The sequence below is a fragment of the Pituophis catenifer genome, unplaced genomic scaffold (assembly GCF_029215685.1).
Source record: "Pituophis catenifer annectens isolate HBS135680 unplaced genomic scaffold, rPitCat1.0.hap2 SCAF_1, whole genome shotgun sequence".
NCBI classification, from domain to species: Eukaryota; Metazoa; Chordata; class Lepidosauria; order Squamata; family Colubridae; genus Pituophis; species Pituophis catenifer.
In genome coordinates, this window is record NW_027256881.1 from 235,861,196 (window position 1) to 235,879,603 (window position 18,408).

The 18,408-nt window shown below is 41.1% G+C and overlaps 1 protein-coding gene across 2 annotated transcripts; it reads right to left on the reverse strand.

The window, feature by feature from the left end:
- Nucleotides 1-921: 921 nt before the first annotated feature.
- On the reverse strand, nt 922-17,814 carry SSRP1 (structure specific recognition protein 1). 2 transcript variants are annotated; one of them, XM_070957501.1, is made up of 17 exons: nt 17,727-17,814; nt 16,766-17,024; nt 13,861-14,046; nt 12,985-13,090; nt 11,762-11,952; nt 11,452-11,682; nt 10,829-10,932; nt 10,335-10,463; nt 9,055-9,276; nt 8,608-8,680; nt 7,864-8,005; nt 7,660-7,705; nt 6,267-6,387; nt 4,613-4,783; nt 3,343-3,434; nt 3,066-3,240; nt 922-1,463 (listed from the first exon to the last, which is right to left on the reverse strand). In XM_070957501.1, exons 2-17 carry the CDS (start codon nt 16,817-16,819, stop codon nt 1,395-1,397), a joined length of 2,112 nt encoding a protein of 703 aa, XP_070813602.1. In that variant the 5' UTR covers nt 16,820-17,024; nt 17,727-17,814; the 3' UTR covers nt 922-1,394. The 2 variants fall into 2 exon arrangements, with proteins under 2 accessions (XP_070813602.1, XP_070813595.1); XM_070957494.1 differs by having other exon boundaries at nt 17,651-17,727.
- Between the last annotated feature and the right edge of the window lie 594 nt (nt 17,815-18,408).

Below are 18,408 nucleotides of genomic sequence, written 5' to 3' on the forward strand. Positions count from 1 at the left end.
CACTGGTTTTCCTTTTTCAGATTTTAGCCAAGAGAAAATCCTGTAACAATGCAATATGCCGATTGGGATAAATGATTTCATTGCCATATTCTGCTTCCATATCTCCCTAATGATCTTTCTTTCATATCCAGGGGACAGAATACTGATTAAGCTGGAACCTGTTTTATGCCAGGAGAATCCTTAATGTAGAGGCTAGTGAACTCCGTGGCCTGAATCGGGAATTTCAACTGCTTTTATGTCTATTCATGAATCTTTAGCCAGATTTGAGGAATAACCTCCTTATCAAATGAAGAGCCACTATCATGCAACCAGAGACCAGTCTCAATCCACCATTAACCCTTCCAGAGTTGATGAGTGCCTTCATATCGGTTGTTATGGACAGTTAAGTCTGAGAGAGAGAGAGAGAGAAAAAATCACCATTCACTGTGTTCCCTTCTGGCCTCTGCTAGAAGGCAAGAGCACAACAGCATCTCTCTCCCCACCCTGCCTTACGCAGCACTTGTAGGAGAAACCAGGAATGTCCCAAGTGTTAATGCCAAAGATGCTCAAAGCTATTACCGCTGATGGGGGCCTCCTGTACTGCCAGACCCCCACACTATTGACTATTCCTTGCATTAGCCAAGTCCCAGCAGCACACAATGGCTCTTTAAATACAATTAGTGCTGTTGCTAATGGAAGGCAGTAGAGTTAAGACCCTTGGCCCAAGGCAGAGGAAGATACAGCTGCTACACAACTGCCTCCAGGGAAATCACTGGCTCAGGTCAAGAGAGGTGGCGGTAGGGGAAGTCTTTCCCCACATTTGCTGCTGCAGAAACCTATGGCTACTTTTTTTTTTCTTTCCCCTCCTTGCAGTTCTCCAGATTGAAAGATACTTGCTCTGGTCTGGCTGTTACCTTGGATTATATTACAACAAACCCCATCTATAGTCACTTTATTTTTTATTAATTCAGTTAGCCATGTTAAAACAGAAATGCAAAGCGAACTTTTAAAAAAACAGAAAGGGAAAGATGAAATACCAACTGAACTTGACTCTGGAGACCGTACAGTGTCCCAGCTTCCAGCTGTATGCCATTCAGCTTGCCATCTGAAAGGATACAGTGCGCCTACAACAACATGGAGGCAGAACACAAGGGATTGCTGGCTTTCTCGATTCTCTTTAGGTGGCATCCTTTCTCCCCAAAAGCAGTAATTGGCTCTGACTAATTACTGTGGTATTGGAAAGGGAACAAGCTGAGGAGGCCAGTGAAACAAGAAAAGTATCCCTATGCCTTGCCAGGTCTTCAGCCTATTGGCCTGGATGAAAATGTCCAATCGGTCTCCCCTCGACAGTATAGCTACCATGCCATCTGCAGGAGGGCTAGGGGAAACCAGTGTGATGGCTTGAATATTCCTGGCTAATCAGAGCCAGAGGCAGATTCTGCTGAACTAGGTGGCGTGCTGGCGATCTCCTCCTCATCAGAGTCCTGGAAGAGAACAAGCGTTGTTAGGAATATGGAAGACAAATAGGATTAGATGCATGTTTTACAGGTTCTAAATTAGAAGAATCGTATCCGGAAAGAAAAGCTAGCATTTCCTGCTCTCATCCTGTTTTAATGCTCTTGCATTGGGGTTGGCAAATGGTGACAGATGGTGACAACTGGGAAGATGATGTTTGAACAATCATCTCATCCAGTCCGATGGTGTGCAGGCAGGTGAAGTAGTGATGTATTCCACACATGCTTTCAGCACAGGGAAGCCCAGGCACAGGGCCACTCCACACACCAAATTGCAAGAGACTAACTTTAAAGAGTAAAATGTTCTGAAGTCAATAAACCCCAAGTAAATAAATATTCACTGCTAAATGCAAACAATGTATTGTCTCAGATCAACAAAGCAATCAGGATTAATTCTGAGCGCGACAATCTACAATTTTTAGAAGGATGGTGGTGTAGGTTTTTCTGTAGCAAGCCTAAGCATTAAAAAAGAACCTGGATAAAACTGAACAGTGCCTTTTTCCATTTTTTTTTTTTTAGTTTACAGCCAACATCAAGCAATATCATTTGCTTGATCACTCTGCTCCAACTGGCGCAGAGTGTGGCCGCGCGGGTGGTGACGGGAGCGACGTGGCGCTCCCATGTAACGCCTCTCCTGCGCGAGCTGCACTGGCTCCCGGTGGTCTTCCAGGAGGTCTTCTGAGTGCGCTTGAAGGTTTTGGTTATCACCTTTAGAGCGCTCCATGGCTTAGGACCTGGTTATTTACGGGACCGCCTGCTACCACCAATAGCCAATAGCCTCCCACCGACCAGTATGCTCCCATAGAGAGGGGTTCCTCCGGGTGCCGTCGGCCAAACAATGTCGACTGGCAGCCCCCAGGGGGAGAGCCTTCTCTGTGGGGGCACCTACTATCTGGAACGAGCTCCCCCCAGAGATACGGAGGATCCCGGATCTGCGAACCTTCTGTCGCGCGCTCAAGACTTTTTTATTTCATCAAGCTGGCCTGACCTAAGTTTTTCCCCTTTTTAAATGGAAATTTTAAATTTGGTTTTAAATTATTGGGGTTTTAAATTTGTTCAGCCAAATTATTTAATTCGTTTTATTCTATTTTAAATTTTGTATTTATATGTTTTATTCTATGGCTGTTCACAGCCCTGAGTCCTTCGGGAGTAGGGCGGTATACAAATTCAATAAATAAATACATAAATACATAAATACATAAATACATAAATACATAAATAAATAAATAAATAAATAAATAAATAAATAAATAAATAAATAAATAAATAAATAAAATAAAATAAAATAAAATAAAATAAAATAAAATAAAATAAAATAAAATCATTTAAGACCGATATACCGCTTCATAGTGCTTTTTACAGCTCTCTCTTAAGCGGTGTACAGAGTCAGTATATTGCCCCCAACAATCTGGGTCCTCATTTTACCCACCTCGGAAGGATGGAAGGCTGAGTCAACCTTGAGTTGGTGAGAATTGAATTGCCGGCAGTCAGCAGAATTAGCCTGCAATACAGCATTCCAACCACTGTGTCACCACGGCTCAGCAGCCACCTCCACTATATTTTAAAACTCACCTCCTTCTTGTCTTCGCCTGAGGAACTCTCATCGCTGGACACAAATTCCTTGCTCTTGAAGCTCTCGCCTAACTGTTTAAGAGGAGTCTTGCTAGCAGATTTTACAGGTGTCGCTACCTTCTTCTCTGTTCTTCCTTTTCCTGGTTTATCTGGCTTTTTCTTTTTGGCTTTTTCTCTGTACACGTAAAAACACAGACAAGTTTCCGCAATAGCAGAGTCCTTTTGGTTTAGGAGAGATGGGGTGGGGGGAGGGGAAACCTCTTATATAATTGCTCACCTCTTAGAACTGTCCACTTTGCCTCCCTCACTGTAGTCTTTCATAGCCTTCTCATAATCCCTCTTGGCCTCTTCTGCTTTGCGCTCCCATTCCTACAAACCAAACAGCCAGTTCTACACATCTTGTTTAAACTGCATAATCCCCATTCATATAGTACATGTTAATGTATATAATATTCCTACTAAATCCTGAATGTACCCTATCCAAATGTCATGGAAACAGAAAGTTACATTTCAAAATCCCAACTTCGTTAAATCAATAGTGTTTTCCCCTTAGGCTGATTTGCTAAGGTTTTGAAGGTCAGTTTTAGACACAAAAGCCCGTAAGAGATTTAGTACTCCTGTGGGAATGCCTAATGATCAGGATAGGATTACTCTGCCCTAGAAAGTAAAGATATGCAAAATGTTCCAAGGCAAAAGATTCCAATCTTGGGGCAGACTCTTCTTACCAGAAATGGACTATCACGAATTAAACACTCAAATGTATCTGGGGAGGTAGGCAAAGTGCATTAGGAAGTTGAAGCATTTTGTTCTTGAAATGGTTGTTTATCTCTAGTGAATAGCAGAACAGCGCAAAAGTAGCAGCCCAGTACAGACTTTCATTGGAGTTCAGGAAGCTATTTCCACAAATCCCCAGCAATACCAATGTAGATCATTCATTTATTTGATTTAAATCATGCCTTATACTCAGGAAAGTGACACAGTACTTCCCTCTCCAATTTCTCCCCAAATCAATCTTGACATAATTTGGAATGAGAGGGCAACTGGCCTAAAGTCATCCAATGAGCTTCTGGTCAGAAAGTAGATTGGAACTGGGTCTCCCCACCCAAGCCTAAGAGTTTCAGTATATAAACTCCCCAGATTTGTAGACAGAAGTCTCTGCCGCTCTTACTGGTTGCTAATGGGAATTGAGTTTAGTGTACTCTGTATGCAAGGCATATCCTCTCCCACTATGTTTAAAGTCCCCATCAGTTGTACAATTTCAGAAGTGCCTATTGTGCCTCATAACTCCCTAGTCTTTGGTTCTATTTTTAAATACTCAAGCATTCGATTTTAGGAATTATGTTTCTTTCATCTTAAGTGGTACCCAAAAGTCCGTATGAAATTTAGTATTCCTGTGGGAATACCTGATGATAAGAATAGGATTACTGTGCGCTAGAAAGTTAATAATTTGGGATTTATTATAACACACTTTTTCAGCAAAAATAAAAACTCTACTCATTGTCATCCCCCAAAAATAGGATTCCGGTCAGCACCAAATCTTGACTCACCTCTTTCTTCTCTTTTGACATTCCTTTCCACAGTTCCCCAGCTTTCTTAGACACATCAGTGACACTCATGCCAGGACTGTCTGATCTTATCTTGTCACGATTAGCATTGAGCCAGAGCATATATGCAGATAAAGGCCTCTTTGGGGCATTGGGGTCTTTCCCTTTTTTACCCTAGGAGGTGGTACAAGAGAAGAGAATCAGGGGAAAAGCACAAATACATAGGAAAAAGAAGCCTTCTCCCCGGTCTATCCTACAGATATCGTAAAAGATGTTTCCCTTCTGAACTGCAGAACCTTTTAGGCCTCTGCTTTCAAATAAATGGGATAGCCAACTTGTTTCTGATTGTACTCCAGCAGCCCTCTGCTATGTGGGTTTGTTCATGGTCAAGACTCTTCTTGAGCTCTCTCCACCGCTGAATGGAAAAAGCCTCTCTACAACCATGGGAGAGCAAACATTACTGAGACACTGAACATGCTGGGAATTTTCAGTACCTATTATGGATCGTCTCAAGAGAGGCTCCATTGGCAAAATGATTGTCAGTGAAAGTGGTCAATCCCAAAACATCCATTTAGAAATATCATTTATAAATTTATTTTATAAACGATATTTATTTTATAAATTTATAAATGTATTTCTGTTATATAAACAGCATTTGTAAGGAGCCCCAAACTATTTTTAGCAATTTAATTCATGCTCTAGGGCAGGGGTGTCAAACTGGATTTCTTCGAGGGCCGTATCAGCATTGTAGTTCTCCTCTGTGGACAGGCAGGGGGAGGGGGGGTGAGATGGGACAGATGCCTCCTGCAGCACCTTGCTGGCCAAAACAGGGTGTGGGGGTGCCCCTCTCCGCGCCCTGTTTTGGCTGACAGAGGCATTGCAGGCCGGTCCTTTGCTATTTCCAGGTGGCCCCGGAGGCCAAATTTAAGCACCCTGTGGGCTGGATCCGGCCTGCGGCCTTGAGTTTGACACCCCTGCTCTAGGGCACGAGTGTCAAACTCGATCACGTCACAGGCCAGATTGTGACATATCGCGACTTTTTTGCCTTTGCGGAGCCACGGCAGGTGTGGCCTCCATGTGATGTATCTGGCCCACGGGTCACCAATTTGACAGGCCTGCTCTAGTCTAGGGGATCCTGCCCTGAATAGGCAGTTGCACTAGGTGACCTCAAGGATCACTTCTGATTCTGTAATCCTGAAGTCTTTCTCGGACATAGAATCCACTTCTTTATGCCTTCTAAAACTTTGGTTATGATACTGAAGCCTCAAGAGAATCTATTTCAAAGGTCAATTTCCTCAATGAAAAAAAGTAAGGCCTATACTAAATTCATTTTTACATTAATTCAGATATAATTTGCGAAACTGATTTTGATTTGAGAGTTTTGCTCCATTTACTTAGTTTTGCTGATAGTGTCCATTCTCTGTAGACACAGAGGGGCGTTACTCAATTAAGTCATATGTGAAGGTTCTCTAACCACCAAAACCTCCAAATTAAGATGGAGGTCAGCTACTCTAAATAAGATTGAGTCTCCAGTGATCTCTGAGCAACAGAAGAGAGTACTCAGCAGGATACGAGATTGGTTCTAATTATACTGAATGCAATCATTATCTTGTCGGACAGACACCGTTCAGCATGTTAAGTTGAACTCAGTTTTCACCTCAGACTGTTTCTTGCGGGGCTTCCGTTCTTTAACAATTTTGGCTTTTTTGGCAGGTTTCTTCTTCTCGTCACTATCCCCTTCATTACTAGAAGAACTAGCAGAGGCATTGCTATCAAACCTGTCTCAAGAAAAAGTCAAGAGGGGTGGGTCAAAAATGATTAGCAAAATAAGTGTGCATGTCTACAGGTATTCCTTCTCCTAATAAAACCTCAATTCTAATCTACAATTCCTGATACTTCACACCACAGGATCATTATGTCAAAAACAAATCTTACAAAGAATTCTATACAATCAATCTCGAAGAAATCAGGTACTAGGAGTTTTTTAAGAGTTTACATTTCTATAAATTATTTCTTACACATACATACATAGCAAACGACACATGGCCATTTACAGAAATATTTTTTATAACGTACAAACAGGTTCCATTATATGAAAGAATCATCAGGAAAAATGATTTTTAGAGTGAGTCTTCTATTTCTGCAAGTATGTTTTTCTTTTCAGAAACCCATCAAAAAAGCTTCCTAAATAAGTAAGCAAAACCACTCATAAATATTCCATTCAGGCAGATTCTCTTTCCTGACATCATTTCCTTCAATAAATTATCCACCAGCTTCAAGGAAAGTATCCATATTTCTGATGCTTGTGATTTTCCTGAAGATATAACATTTTCTATACCATATGACTCTGTTGTAAATGCTATTTATCTTCCAGAGATTACCTCTACATTCTTGCTTCACTGCAAGATTAATTTACAATTACACAGTCAGTTGCCTTAAAATTGGAGTTGCCTAAGGGGATTCATTAAATAAATTTATTAAATAAACTCCAACTTCAGTCTTACCTTATTCCTACAATCCTTATGGTATTTTACAGTCAAACTTAACTAACCTTTATTTATATTTTTGTAGTCATTCTTAGCACATATATTTCATATTTTTGACTTGGAACTATTTTAATCTTGAGATTTTCCTGTTTCTGCATTCTTAGGTTATCTCAATCATTTTCTAAGACACAAGCAGGCAATTTAGACTTGCAAATGCCGGTACTTTGAACTACAATTTTCCAAAGGCCCAGACTTCAGGATTAACATTCAGAGGTTATGAAGATAATATCTGGAGGGCAACAGGTTGCATATTTTGGTTCTAGCCTGGTCATAGTGACCTCATGTTCACTTCTAGGAAAAGCAGCACCAGCCCTTCTAAAAGTAGTTATTTTGTAAGATTTGTAGCCTGCCTGTTATTCAAGAACTCAAAATATGACATGAATCTAACATCACTAGGTAATACTATTATTAAACAATACTAATGTGTACCACAATTTCATTCATATACCACAGACATTTAAACAAGAGCATCTAACTAAATAGGTATCTTTTTTTTTAACTTACTCTTCTGCCACATCTTCCTCTTCCTCCACTGGATTGAATGACTCGTCTGGAAAAAAAAAACAAAAAAAACTCTTATTTCTAATCCAAAGAGATTAACAGGAAATGCGAGGCATTTGCACCTCTGTAGAAGAAGAGACAAAAAGATCCCAACTGCAAGTGAAATCAATTTGGAGAAATCAGGCCAGCCACTGAAAGAAAGCTCACCCGTCTCCTCTCCGGAGTCCTCACTGCTGTCATTTGCATGTTCCTCACGAATCTTGCCCTCTTCTTTCATCCGCTCCAAGTAGGCATCATGGGAGTCTTCATCAGAACCGTCATATTCATCGTAGGTCACATTCTTCATGCCCTAGTAACACACACAATGGGCTCCATGGTTATGAGCGCAAGGGTTTCACTTGCCGCAAGCAAATAAAAATTCTTCAATCGTCTTGACGCCTAAAGCATGCAGAGATTCTACACCTGTAGCTGTCCTCCCGCGCCCCCTGCCTCCATGCTCCTAGGCACACAAACTGCAGAGAAAAAGTTTCTGGTACCACAAATTCCGCAGATGCCTCAACAACATGCTGCTTCCCAGAAACCTGCTAAAATACACTCTCCCTCCCCAGGGAAAGGAAGGAATCATGCTGGTGACTTTAACAATGGATTAGGTAGAAGCCACTCCTGGAGCAAAGCAGGCTACTGCCCCATCCCTGTGGTTCATGCAAAGTTATACTATGGTGATTAGAAATTTTCACCACAGCCATGCAGAGGAGACCTGAACCAAGAGGAGGAAGAGGAGGGGATAATCGCACAGACCTTTTTCTTCTACAAGGAGAGAACAGAAATTGAGAAGGAAGAAAGCTCTGGAGAGAGAGAGAAACCCCCATCCCACCCCAAGCAGATCAGGAACAGGACTAGACAGCAATTGCCTTTCCTTGTTCTCTCTAGCCCACCCCCTGAAACAAGTACCTCCTTAAGTCCCCGATTCTTGATGTTCAGTTTCTTCGCATTCACAAAGTCAAAGAGTTTGCCATATTCTTCTCTGCAGGGAATAGAAATCACAGGTATGTATGTAGATCTAGCATAGGACCAATATTCACCTGCTTATGGCAGAAACTGATTAAATAGGAGCAGTACAATTTTTTGTTGCTACTGCAGGGAACTGAGGGCAGGGAGAGAAGGGTGGTAGTTGTGGTGGAGGAGGAGGAAAAGGATCAAGGAAGATGAAGATCAAATGAAAAAAAAACACATTTGAAATCATGGGTCATGGTAGCAGACAAGCAATACAAACAGAATTTTTGAATCATAAAGGTTCTGCTAGCATCTTCTGAAATGGGAGACAGCCTATACATTACAAAGCAGCAACTGAGATGGGTGGCATCCCCCAACAGCTCTGCTGGATTTGCATTCACTTACCTCTCTATGCTGCTGAAAGTATACTGTGTCCCTTGCTTGGTTTCTATCTCAAAGTCAAAGGAACGTGTTGTTGTGGTCCCACGAGCAAAGTTGACAAAAGCAATCTCATCAAAGCGGATGTGAACAGGTGGCTTGTGCACATAGATGAAGCCACGTTCCAAAGGATACAAGAGGCCCGAACTAGCCTTGTAGGAACACGTGATGCACTGGGCTCCAGAATGTCTAGCAAAGGAAAAGAAACATCAATATAAATTTCATTGAGCCAGATGAAGGCATTTATTAAAAAATACCAAGACAGCTTATCAAACGGGGGAGCCCAAGCATCCATAGAATAGAATAGAATAGAATAGAATAGAATAGAATAGAATAGAATAGAATAGAATAGAATAGAATAGAATTCTTTATTGGCCAAGTGTGATTGGACACACAAGGAATTTGTCTTGGTGCATACGTTCTCGGTGTATATAAAAGAAAAGATACATTCGTCAAGAATCATAAGGTACAACACTTAACGATAGTCAAAGGGAAACAGTCAATATAAATCTTAAGGATACCAGCAACAAGGTTACAGTCATAAGCGGGAGGAAATGGGTGATAGGAACGATGAGAAGATTAATAGTAATGCAGACTTAGTAACTAGCTTGATAGTGTTGAGGGAATTATTTGTTTAGCAGAGTGATGGCGTTCCGGAAAAAACTGTTTATCACCAATTGGCTTAACCTTAGTACAGTAATTAAGAGGAAAAAGTACTTAGTACAACAGGTAGACCTTGACTTACAAAGTTCATTTAGTGACCATTTAAAGTTACAACAGCACTGAAAAAAAGTGACTCATGACCATTTTTCATGCTTACGATCATTGCAGCATCCCTACGGTCACATGATCAAAATCCAGATGCTTGGTAACCGAATCATATTTATGACGGTTGCATGTGATCCCCTTTTGTGACCTTCTGACAAGCAGTCAATGGGGAAACCAGATTCACTTAACAACCGTGTTACTAACTTAACAATTGCAGTGATTCGCTTAACAACTGTGGCAAGAAAGGTTATAAAATGGGGCAAAGTTCATTTAACAAATGCTCTGCTTAGCAACTGAAATTTTGGGCTCAATTGTGGTCGTACGGCCGAGGACTACCTGTAGAGACTCAATGTAGTTATTACTGTGTAATTCATTATACCTATCACTCAGGTCTTAATGCCTTTCTTTGTCACTCCCCTTCCGAACACTGAAAGGTTACTACTCACAGTTCATCTGTTCCTACAATCTACATTCCTTACCCCTGAAAATTGCCTGGTACAGTTATCTTGCGGTTCACAAGGGCTTTCATGACGCGGCTGACCATCTCATACAGAGACCCAGACATATTTTTGGTGAGCCGTCCTTCAAAGCGCTTCTCGACTTCATCCCTAAGCAGAGAGAATACAAATCAAGATAGAGACAGACCCCCTGTGCAATATTAGGACATCAGGTGAGCCTGGGAGTTGAGAGCAGTAACAGAACAGATAGGACACAAACCCTGTCCTAAAACAGTTGGATATGCTGCTACCATAAATGACATTATTTTATATAAATTGTCCATTTTCACAATTATCTTACACATGTGTACATCCCTTATGAACAAATGCAAGACCAAATACAAAGACTTTCAGGTTGCTTAACTATGGTTTAAACAATCTGTGAATCCAGCCATTGTGACTTACTTAACAAACCAGGGCCAAAGCAACCATGGCTTCCTGAGATGTATGAATCTTAACCATGTAAGGGAACTTACTCATTCATGTTGAGGGTCAAGGAGATATCCTCATCCTTTGAGAACAGTAGTATAAGGAAGTGATAGCGGGTTTGGCCTTGCTTTATAGGAGGGTCTAAGCTGATCTGGAAAGAACAGAGACACCAGTAACTATACATATGAGTGCCAGACCAAAAAAAGCCATTTTGTTATGGGCCAAGTGCATTAAATATGTAGCAAGGACAATTCCTTAAGGAGATTGGTCTTATCTCCCAGTATGATAAAAAGAGAATATAGAAACTGAGGAAAAAGCTGCCTCTTCCCACCCCTACTATTGTCCAAAAATACAAAACAGATGCAAGTCCCACCAGCCAAATGTTATACTGAAAATAGGTAAGTTCCTTCTGTTTTATAATAACCAAGAAGATGGACATCCACCTGGAATAATTAGAAACTGTGAAATCTAGGAGAAAGAGGCTATTTCTGGATTCTTCCTTTCACCATGAATAAGTTTACTTTTGGGTTTAAATTAGATATACAGAATTTAAGCAGCTAGTTTCGCTCACAAAACACCAAAGGTTTTTGAAGGAAACCTATTCTGAGAAGCAAACACAGCAATTACTTCTCGTAAGAAATATTTTGACAATGATTCCAAAATTCCTCACCACAAAAAACATCTGGCGCTGATCTTTATGGGGAAGCAAGAAAAGTCGCAGAACAGTAGTATATGGGATTTTGTAATCAAACGTTTTGCCATGGAGGTGCAGGAAGGTAGGATAGATACGGATATCATAGCGTCCACGAGGAGTCAAGCACTGCAGTTCTCGGAAGATACAGATAGCATCTCCAGTAGCCTGGATGACATCTGCCTTTGATAACACATTCTGGGCAAATGCCTGGAACAGCAAGGAGAGTTTCATGAACAAGTGTTTCTTCCTCTACTCTGCCACCTCTTCAACTTCAAGTTCAACCTACCTCCACAGGATCCACACCATCCTCCTGAGTGGGTGGCACATAAAAGCGGACCTCCATTAGGGACACCTCAGCATCGTCATTCTGATGGAACTCCAGAGTCACTTCATTCTTGCCAGTAGTGCACTGGGACACGTTGCTGAGCGGGATTTCAAAAACTGGTTGCTCCCCAATATCAAAAGAGAGAAGTTGCCCTTGCAAAAAAAAAAAAAAAAAAAAAAAAAGTGTTTACCCCCATCAAAGTACATTATCTTCTTTCTCACAGCCTGCTAAGCCATAATGTGCTAACTGCAAAATGCTTGGTGATCTGCATACTAAGGTTTCTATAGAAGGGTTGGGCAACCTTTTGACTACTGGGAACCACATTTAACATGCAAGAGCAAGGCTACACCAAGCAGGAAAATGATATAAAGTGTATAGGATATTATCTGGACTGAAATAGTATTCTCCTACAGCAGGGGTGTCAAACTCAAGGCCTGCAGGCCAGATCCAGCAAGCGGGGTGCTTAGATCTGGCCAGCGGGGCCGTCCTGGAAACAGCGAAGGACTGGCCCATGGTGCCTCTGCCAGTAAAAATGGAGCTCGGAAGGGCTGCTCCTGCCCCCCTGAGCTCCATTTTCGGCTGTGACGGCCTCCTGCAACCCTCTGCCAGTGAAAATGGAGCGCAGGAGGGCCACACATTTTTGCCGGCAGAACGCTCGGGCTGCCACAGGCACCCCCAACACAAGTGACGTTGAGCTGGCCATGCCCACCCGGCCCACCGAGGTCAAACACAACTCTGATGTGGCCCTCAATGAAATCAAGTTTGATACCCCTGTCCTACAGTTTTGTTGGAGGGAGAAAGGGGGAATGGTAATTTTGCTTTTTAAAAGTCTATTTTACAGCATAATTTGCCTCAAAAACAATGTTGTTAGCATTGAGGATCATAGGTTTGGGGCAGCTGTTGCAAAAAAAGACTGAAAATCAATTGTCCTGGTCTACAGGTTTTAGCGTAATACAATATGAAAACTTAGCCAATTGTTGCTTGTTTAATAAGTGATGATTACAATAGATGTTACTTAGTCCTATATGTAAGTTCAACTACCGTACTACCTCACAGCCAACAACCAATCCACCCCCACCCCCCCAAAATAACTACAACAAACCCATCTATCATTTTCAATTAGCTATGACTTTTTGAATTGTTTCCAATTACCAATTTCCATGGAGGTATAGTGTAAAACTCACCTCCAAATTTGACTGTCCCCCAGTTCCAGCCCTTTACACATAGATCTTTCTCAGCAAGATCTACATGAAAGTGTGTTTTGAAGAAATCTGAAAGTTTGTCGAACTCCTAAGAATAAAAACAGTCAATATACACACCAGCAAGCTAAAGACATGTACAACAGTAATTTGAAGCTAGTCCCTTTGTTTACACTACAGAAATTTACATTATACCCCAGATACGAAATCATACTTACAGTACAAGCCCTAAACTATAATATTAAGAAACGTTATGTGGGTGTTGAGCCATTAAAAAAAAAGAATCAAAAAATCTGTGTATTTTATCACTAACACTTCCTACAATAATGCAAACTTATTTTTAAAAACCCAACCAAAACAAAATACCCTTGCTTTGATTTAAACTGGGGTATAAAATTTCCCTGGCTTGATGGAAAAGTGGTTTGCCATTCTTTCTGTCTGGGTCTTTAAAAAAATATTTTCATTGAATGAATTCAAAAGACAGACAGACGAACAAATAAATAAATAATTTTAGAATGTCTAGGTTGTCTCCCACATACAATTACAAAATGGGGCCAACTCTATTTAGCTAGTCAAGGTGTTGTCACCAGCTGATGCAAGTATTTCCAGTTACAGTTAAATAGGAAACAAGCATTGCTGCTACAAGTGCCATTCATATTACAAACAGTATTGTAAGATCCAAGGTTGAAAAAAAAACACTGATGTAATCAGATTAGATATCCAACTGAAAAATCTCTTGCTGCAGTGAACACTCCAATAGTTTTTAAAATAACGTATCTTCAGCTGCCTATCTGATTAAAGCTCTGCAGTTCTTCTCTAATGCATCATTTCAAAAACAAACCTGCATTAAAAGCGTCTTACCGTCTCTCTGAACCCATCATACTTGTAGACATGGCCACTTTTAGTAAGCAGCTTGAGGCCGTGGCCCAATGCTACTCGCCTCCAGATACCCTCTGCCAAATCTGAGGCCTGGATGTTGTCAACTTTCCCAGTTTTGCTGTTCTTAAAAATCACACCTTGACGGTTTAGCCGCAGACGGCCATCATTCTAGTGCAAAACAGAAAATGTCAGTAAGAAAACAATAGTTGAATAGCAGCTGAAAGCAAAGGATGGTACCTAATCTTTTACACAAAGGAGAACCAAATTTCTATTTAAAGGAGGAATAGACTATTTTCTCATCTAAATTAAAAAAATAAAACTTATGCCCTAAGTAACTTCATTCTTTCAAGAGTCTCTAAGATCCTCTTTAAAATTTAGAATCATTGGCAGCAAGGATACATCCATATAGATAAGCAATTGAAGGACTATGCACACATAATACAAAAACCTAATTCTCTGGAGAAGTTCATAATGCTAAGAAAGGTGAAAAGAGAGGGAAGAGGACAACCAACAGCAAGGTGGATGGATTCAATTACAATGGTGATGAGTGCACCACTGAAAGACCTGAACTCAATTAATTCAATACCACATAATTTATCAATCAATCAAGTTATAAAAATTTCTTCTAACATTGTGCCCAAATAATGATGATGCATCAGACTACATTTTTTTATATACAGGTATTCCTTGACTTAGAACCATTCATTTAGTGACCATTCGAAATTACAACATTGAAAAAAAATGACTTAGGACTATTTTTCACAGGACTGTTGCAACATTCCCACATGATCAAAATTCGGATACTTGGCAACAGGCTCATATTTATGATGGTTGCAGTGTCCTGAGGTCATGTGATCATCTTCTGCAACCTTCTGATAAGCAAAATCAGTGGGGAAGCCAGATTCACTTAACAACCATGTTTCTAACTTAAAACTGCATTGATTCACTTAACAACTGTAGCAAGAAAGGTTGTAAAATGAGACAAAAATCATTTACAATTATCTCACTTAGCAACAGAAATTTGGTGGTTCAAATGTGGTTGTAAATTGAGACCTGTATGCTAGATCCCACCTAGATTGGCCATGAAGAATTCAATACCATTGGCACCTAGGCTACAGACAGTGGCTTTCTTGTCAGTTAAAATATGTAAATGTTTTTGCAGAACAAAAGAAATGTTCTTCCAGACCTAATACAGTGTACCATTGTTCAAAAAAGAAATGTAGCAATAAAACATGACAATTGTTCTTGTTTGGTATCCGGGGCACGTTCATTATGTGTATACTACTATTTGAAAAAAAAATTTTCATGATATTATACACGTCAATAGTATGTTTATTCAATTAGAACTATCTTCCATGCATCATACAATTTAAAGTTGTAACTATAAAGCCATGTAGATAGCCTTCCTTTCATGTACATGAAAAAATAATAGTTTTTAAACAAATGATTCAGTGAAATGGAGAACATATATTATCAATGACAAGTGACAACAACGGTCAAGCAATGTCGGCTGGCGGCCCCCAGGGGGAGAGCCTTCTCTGTGGGAGCACCCGCCCTCTGGAACGAGCTACCTCCTGGAATACGGCTGATCCCGGATCTCCGCACTTTCCGTAAGGCCCTGAAGACGTTTTTATTTCAGCAAGCTGGCCTGGCCTGAATAGGTTTTATGGGTTAGTTTTTTAATTGTATAGCTTGGGGTTTTAAATTGGGAGGCCGATTAATTTAATTTATTTTTAGTTATCTTAACTTTTATATTGTATGTTATTTTAATTTTTGGCTGTTCACCGCCCTGAGTCCCTTCGGGGAGAAGGGCGGGATATAAATTCAATAAATAATAATAATAATAATAATAATAATAATAATAATAATAATAATAATAATGCCACAAATTTATTAAAACTAAAAACCAACATTAACATACTTAGGAAGAGAGAACTATTCCTAGAAATCAAGCTAATACCAAAACAGTAGCACCGTGACTGTAGTCCTCCACTTACGACCACAATTGAGCCCAAAATGTCTGTTGCTAAGTGAGACATTTAAGTGAGTTTTGCTCCATTTTACAACCTTTCTTGCCACAGTTGTTAAGTGAATCACTGCAGTTATTAATTTAGTAACATGGTTGGTAAGTGAAACTGGCTTCCCCATTGACTTTCGTTGTCAGAAGATCGCAAAAGGTGATCACATGACCCTAGGACATTGCAACCATCATAAATATGAGTCAAGCTGCCAAGCATCTGAATTTTGATTACGTGACCATCAGGATGCTGCAACGTTCAGTTAACAACCATGTTACTAACTTAAAACTGCAGTGATTCACTTAACAACTGTGGCAAGAAAGGCCATAAAATGGGGCCATTTTATGTGTGAAAAATGGTCATAAGTCACTTTTTTCAGTACTATTGTAACTTCAAATGGTCTCTAAATGAACCGCTGTAAGTCGAGGACTACCTGTACTATAACACAAATCATTCAGGATTTTTTAGAAGTTTGGGCTATTTATTTTTAAATTAAGCTACACTAAATTAAACTGGTTCCCTGTGCATTTTTACAGTGATAATATCCAGATATACCATTACTCTACCCAGCTAGACACTAAATGGCACTAGCTACATTAAATAATTAAAAAGACGTTAAGATAAATGTGATTACCATCAGCAATTTCCAGATAAATTTTAGTAATTAAGCTACTGCAGCATCATGGATTTCACGATGCCTAAATCAGAATTCTTGAGAGGCAAGGTCTGTTCTCTTACATAAAATGATGTTACCTGCAAGCCTAATTTTTATCCAGACGTATAAATGTGCCTCTTTTAGCCCAGTTTCCATGCCCCAAATGCAAATCATCAAGATCTATCCATTCAGAAATGTTTACCAAATCACTCACCATAGATCCCTTCACTTCTTGGTATATTTCATTGAACTCCAATGTATCTGCCATTTTGACAGCTCCCTGCCCACTATGGCAGGGGCTGGTCTGAGATCCCTAAAAGTATCCCGTTTGGAAGGTGCTTTGCCAGGAACCCCGCAAAGACATCAAGCAGAAGTCTTAGTGACTGGCATATTCTACCCTGAGAGAAGCAAAGGAAGCCCTGAGAAACCAAGAACACCGGATCGCTTCTTCTTCTTCTTCTTTTTTCAGAAATCTGGAAAGTAGATAGAATACACACACGCATTTACTACTTCCAAAAGAAAAACAAGTTTGCACTCTCTTCCTGTCAAACCGGCTCTTAATGTAACAGCATCCCAGCACAGTTTCAAATAACAAATACATAAATAACAGCAACAGAGTTGGGGAGGGTCCTTTGGAGGTCATCTAGTCCAACCCCCTGTCAGGCAGGAGACCTATACTAGGGATTCGAACCGCCGTACTTTCTGATCGACGAGCTCAGCGTCTTGAGCCACCCTGGGATCTTTTATTATAAAGTTTTCCCAGTGTCAGCCCAAATTTACCGGCCTTCCGAGGCAAACCTTTACCGCCCCTGGCCAGTTCAGAAGCGAGTCAGGAAAACTTTATTTGCCCTTTTGCCCCACTTGGGAATGGCAGGCGCCACCACCACCACCACCCCGCCCCATAACAAGAGTGAACGGGCGCCAGTTAAGGGGAGGCGGATGTCAGAGACCGCTGCTCTACGTAGCCGGCGCGCTCAAGAGACGAAGATAACAAAGGCCGCCTCCACCACCACAACACCGGCCATCGGCGGCCATCGGTTCCATGCCCACCCGTGTTACAGCCTCCGCGATTCCCGGCCCAAAGCCCCGCATCGCTCACCTTCCCCCTCGCCCACTTTCCCGCCTGCGCAACACGAGACCCAAAGCAACCCCTTCGGTTGCCACCGGAAACCAACCTCACTTCCGCCTTCCGAAGCTACAGACCGACCGTCGCTGCTGCGAGGCTTCGGGCGGGCGTTTCTTCCTGCGATGCTTAAGCTTCCGATGGAAAAGGACGGCTGTTCTACGCCACGTTTCTCTATGAAGGCGGAGCGATGCCACTCTAGCCCTTCACGTCTCTATGGCCAAAGCCACCGGAGAACGGTTGCGTTTTGATTTAAAAGCGCCCGAGTGGGAGGGGGGGGTTTCGGGGGATGGGGAGTGGGGACGTTAAATCTTTGTTTTCCTACGATCTGAGGGGCTGGTGGTGAGAAGCGTGGCGATTTTCTATAGGCGCCGAGGAAAAGGTACCTTGCCTTTATTGCAAGGACCGCAGCCTCCCGTCCTAGGCTCAAAACCGTTCTTCAATGAAAGCATTTTCCAGCTTTCTCTGCCTTGGAAAGTTGGATAGGTGATTTGCCTGGAGGCTGTGGGCTACTGAAACAAAAAAATTTGCCTAAAGAAAGTTAACAGGCGAATAAGTTAATATTGCAAAAATGAATGCGTAAGCCATCGAGCCCTTTCAGGGTGTAGAGAAGGAATAAGAAATAGCTGAAGAAATTAAAAAGTTTAAGAAAATAAAGCAGAGAATAGAATAGGATAGAGTAGAGTAGAGTAGAATAGAACTTTATTGTCATTTTAAATGTACACTAATCTGCA

What these genes read in the sequence shown, in the direction of transcription:
- SSRP1 (XM_070957501.1), bottom strand. Translation starts at nt 16,819, where the DNA reads ATGGCAGATACATTGGAGTTCAATGAAATATACCAAGAAGTGAAGGGA. An exon ending in GTACCAGGCAATTTTCAGGG is followed by an intron (nt 9,277 to 10,334) that starts GTAAGGAATGTA and finishes TTCCTTTGCTAG; the next exon opens with ACATTCTGGAGCCCAGTGCA. An exon ending in AGAATCGGGGACTTAAGGAG is followed by an intron (nt 8,006 to 8,607) that starts GTACTTGTTTCA and finishes GTGTGTTACTAG; the next exon opens with GGCATGAAGAATGTGACCTA.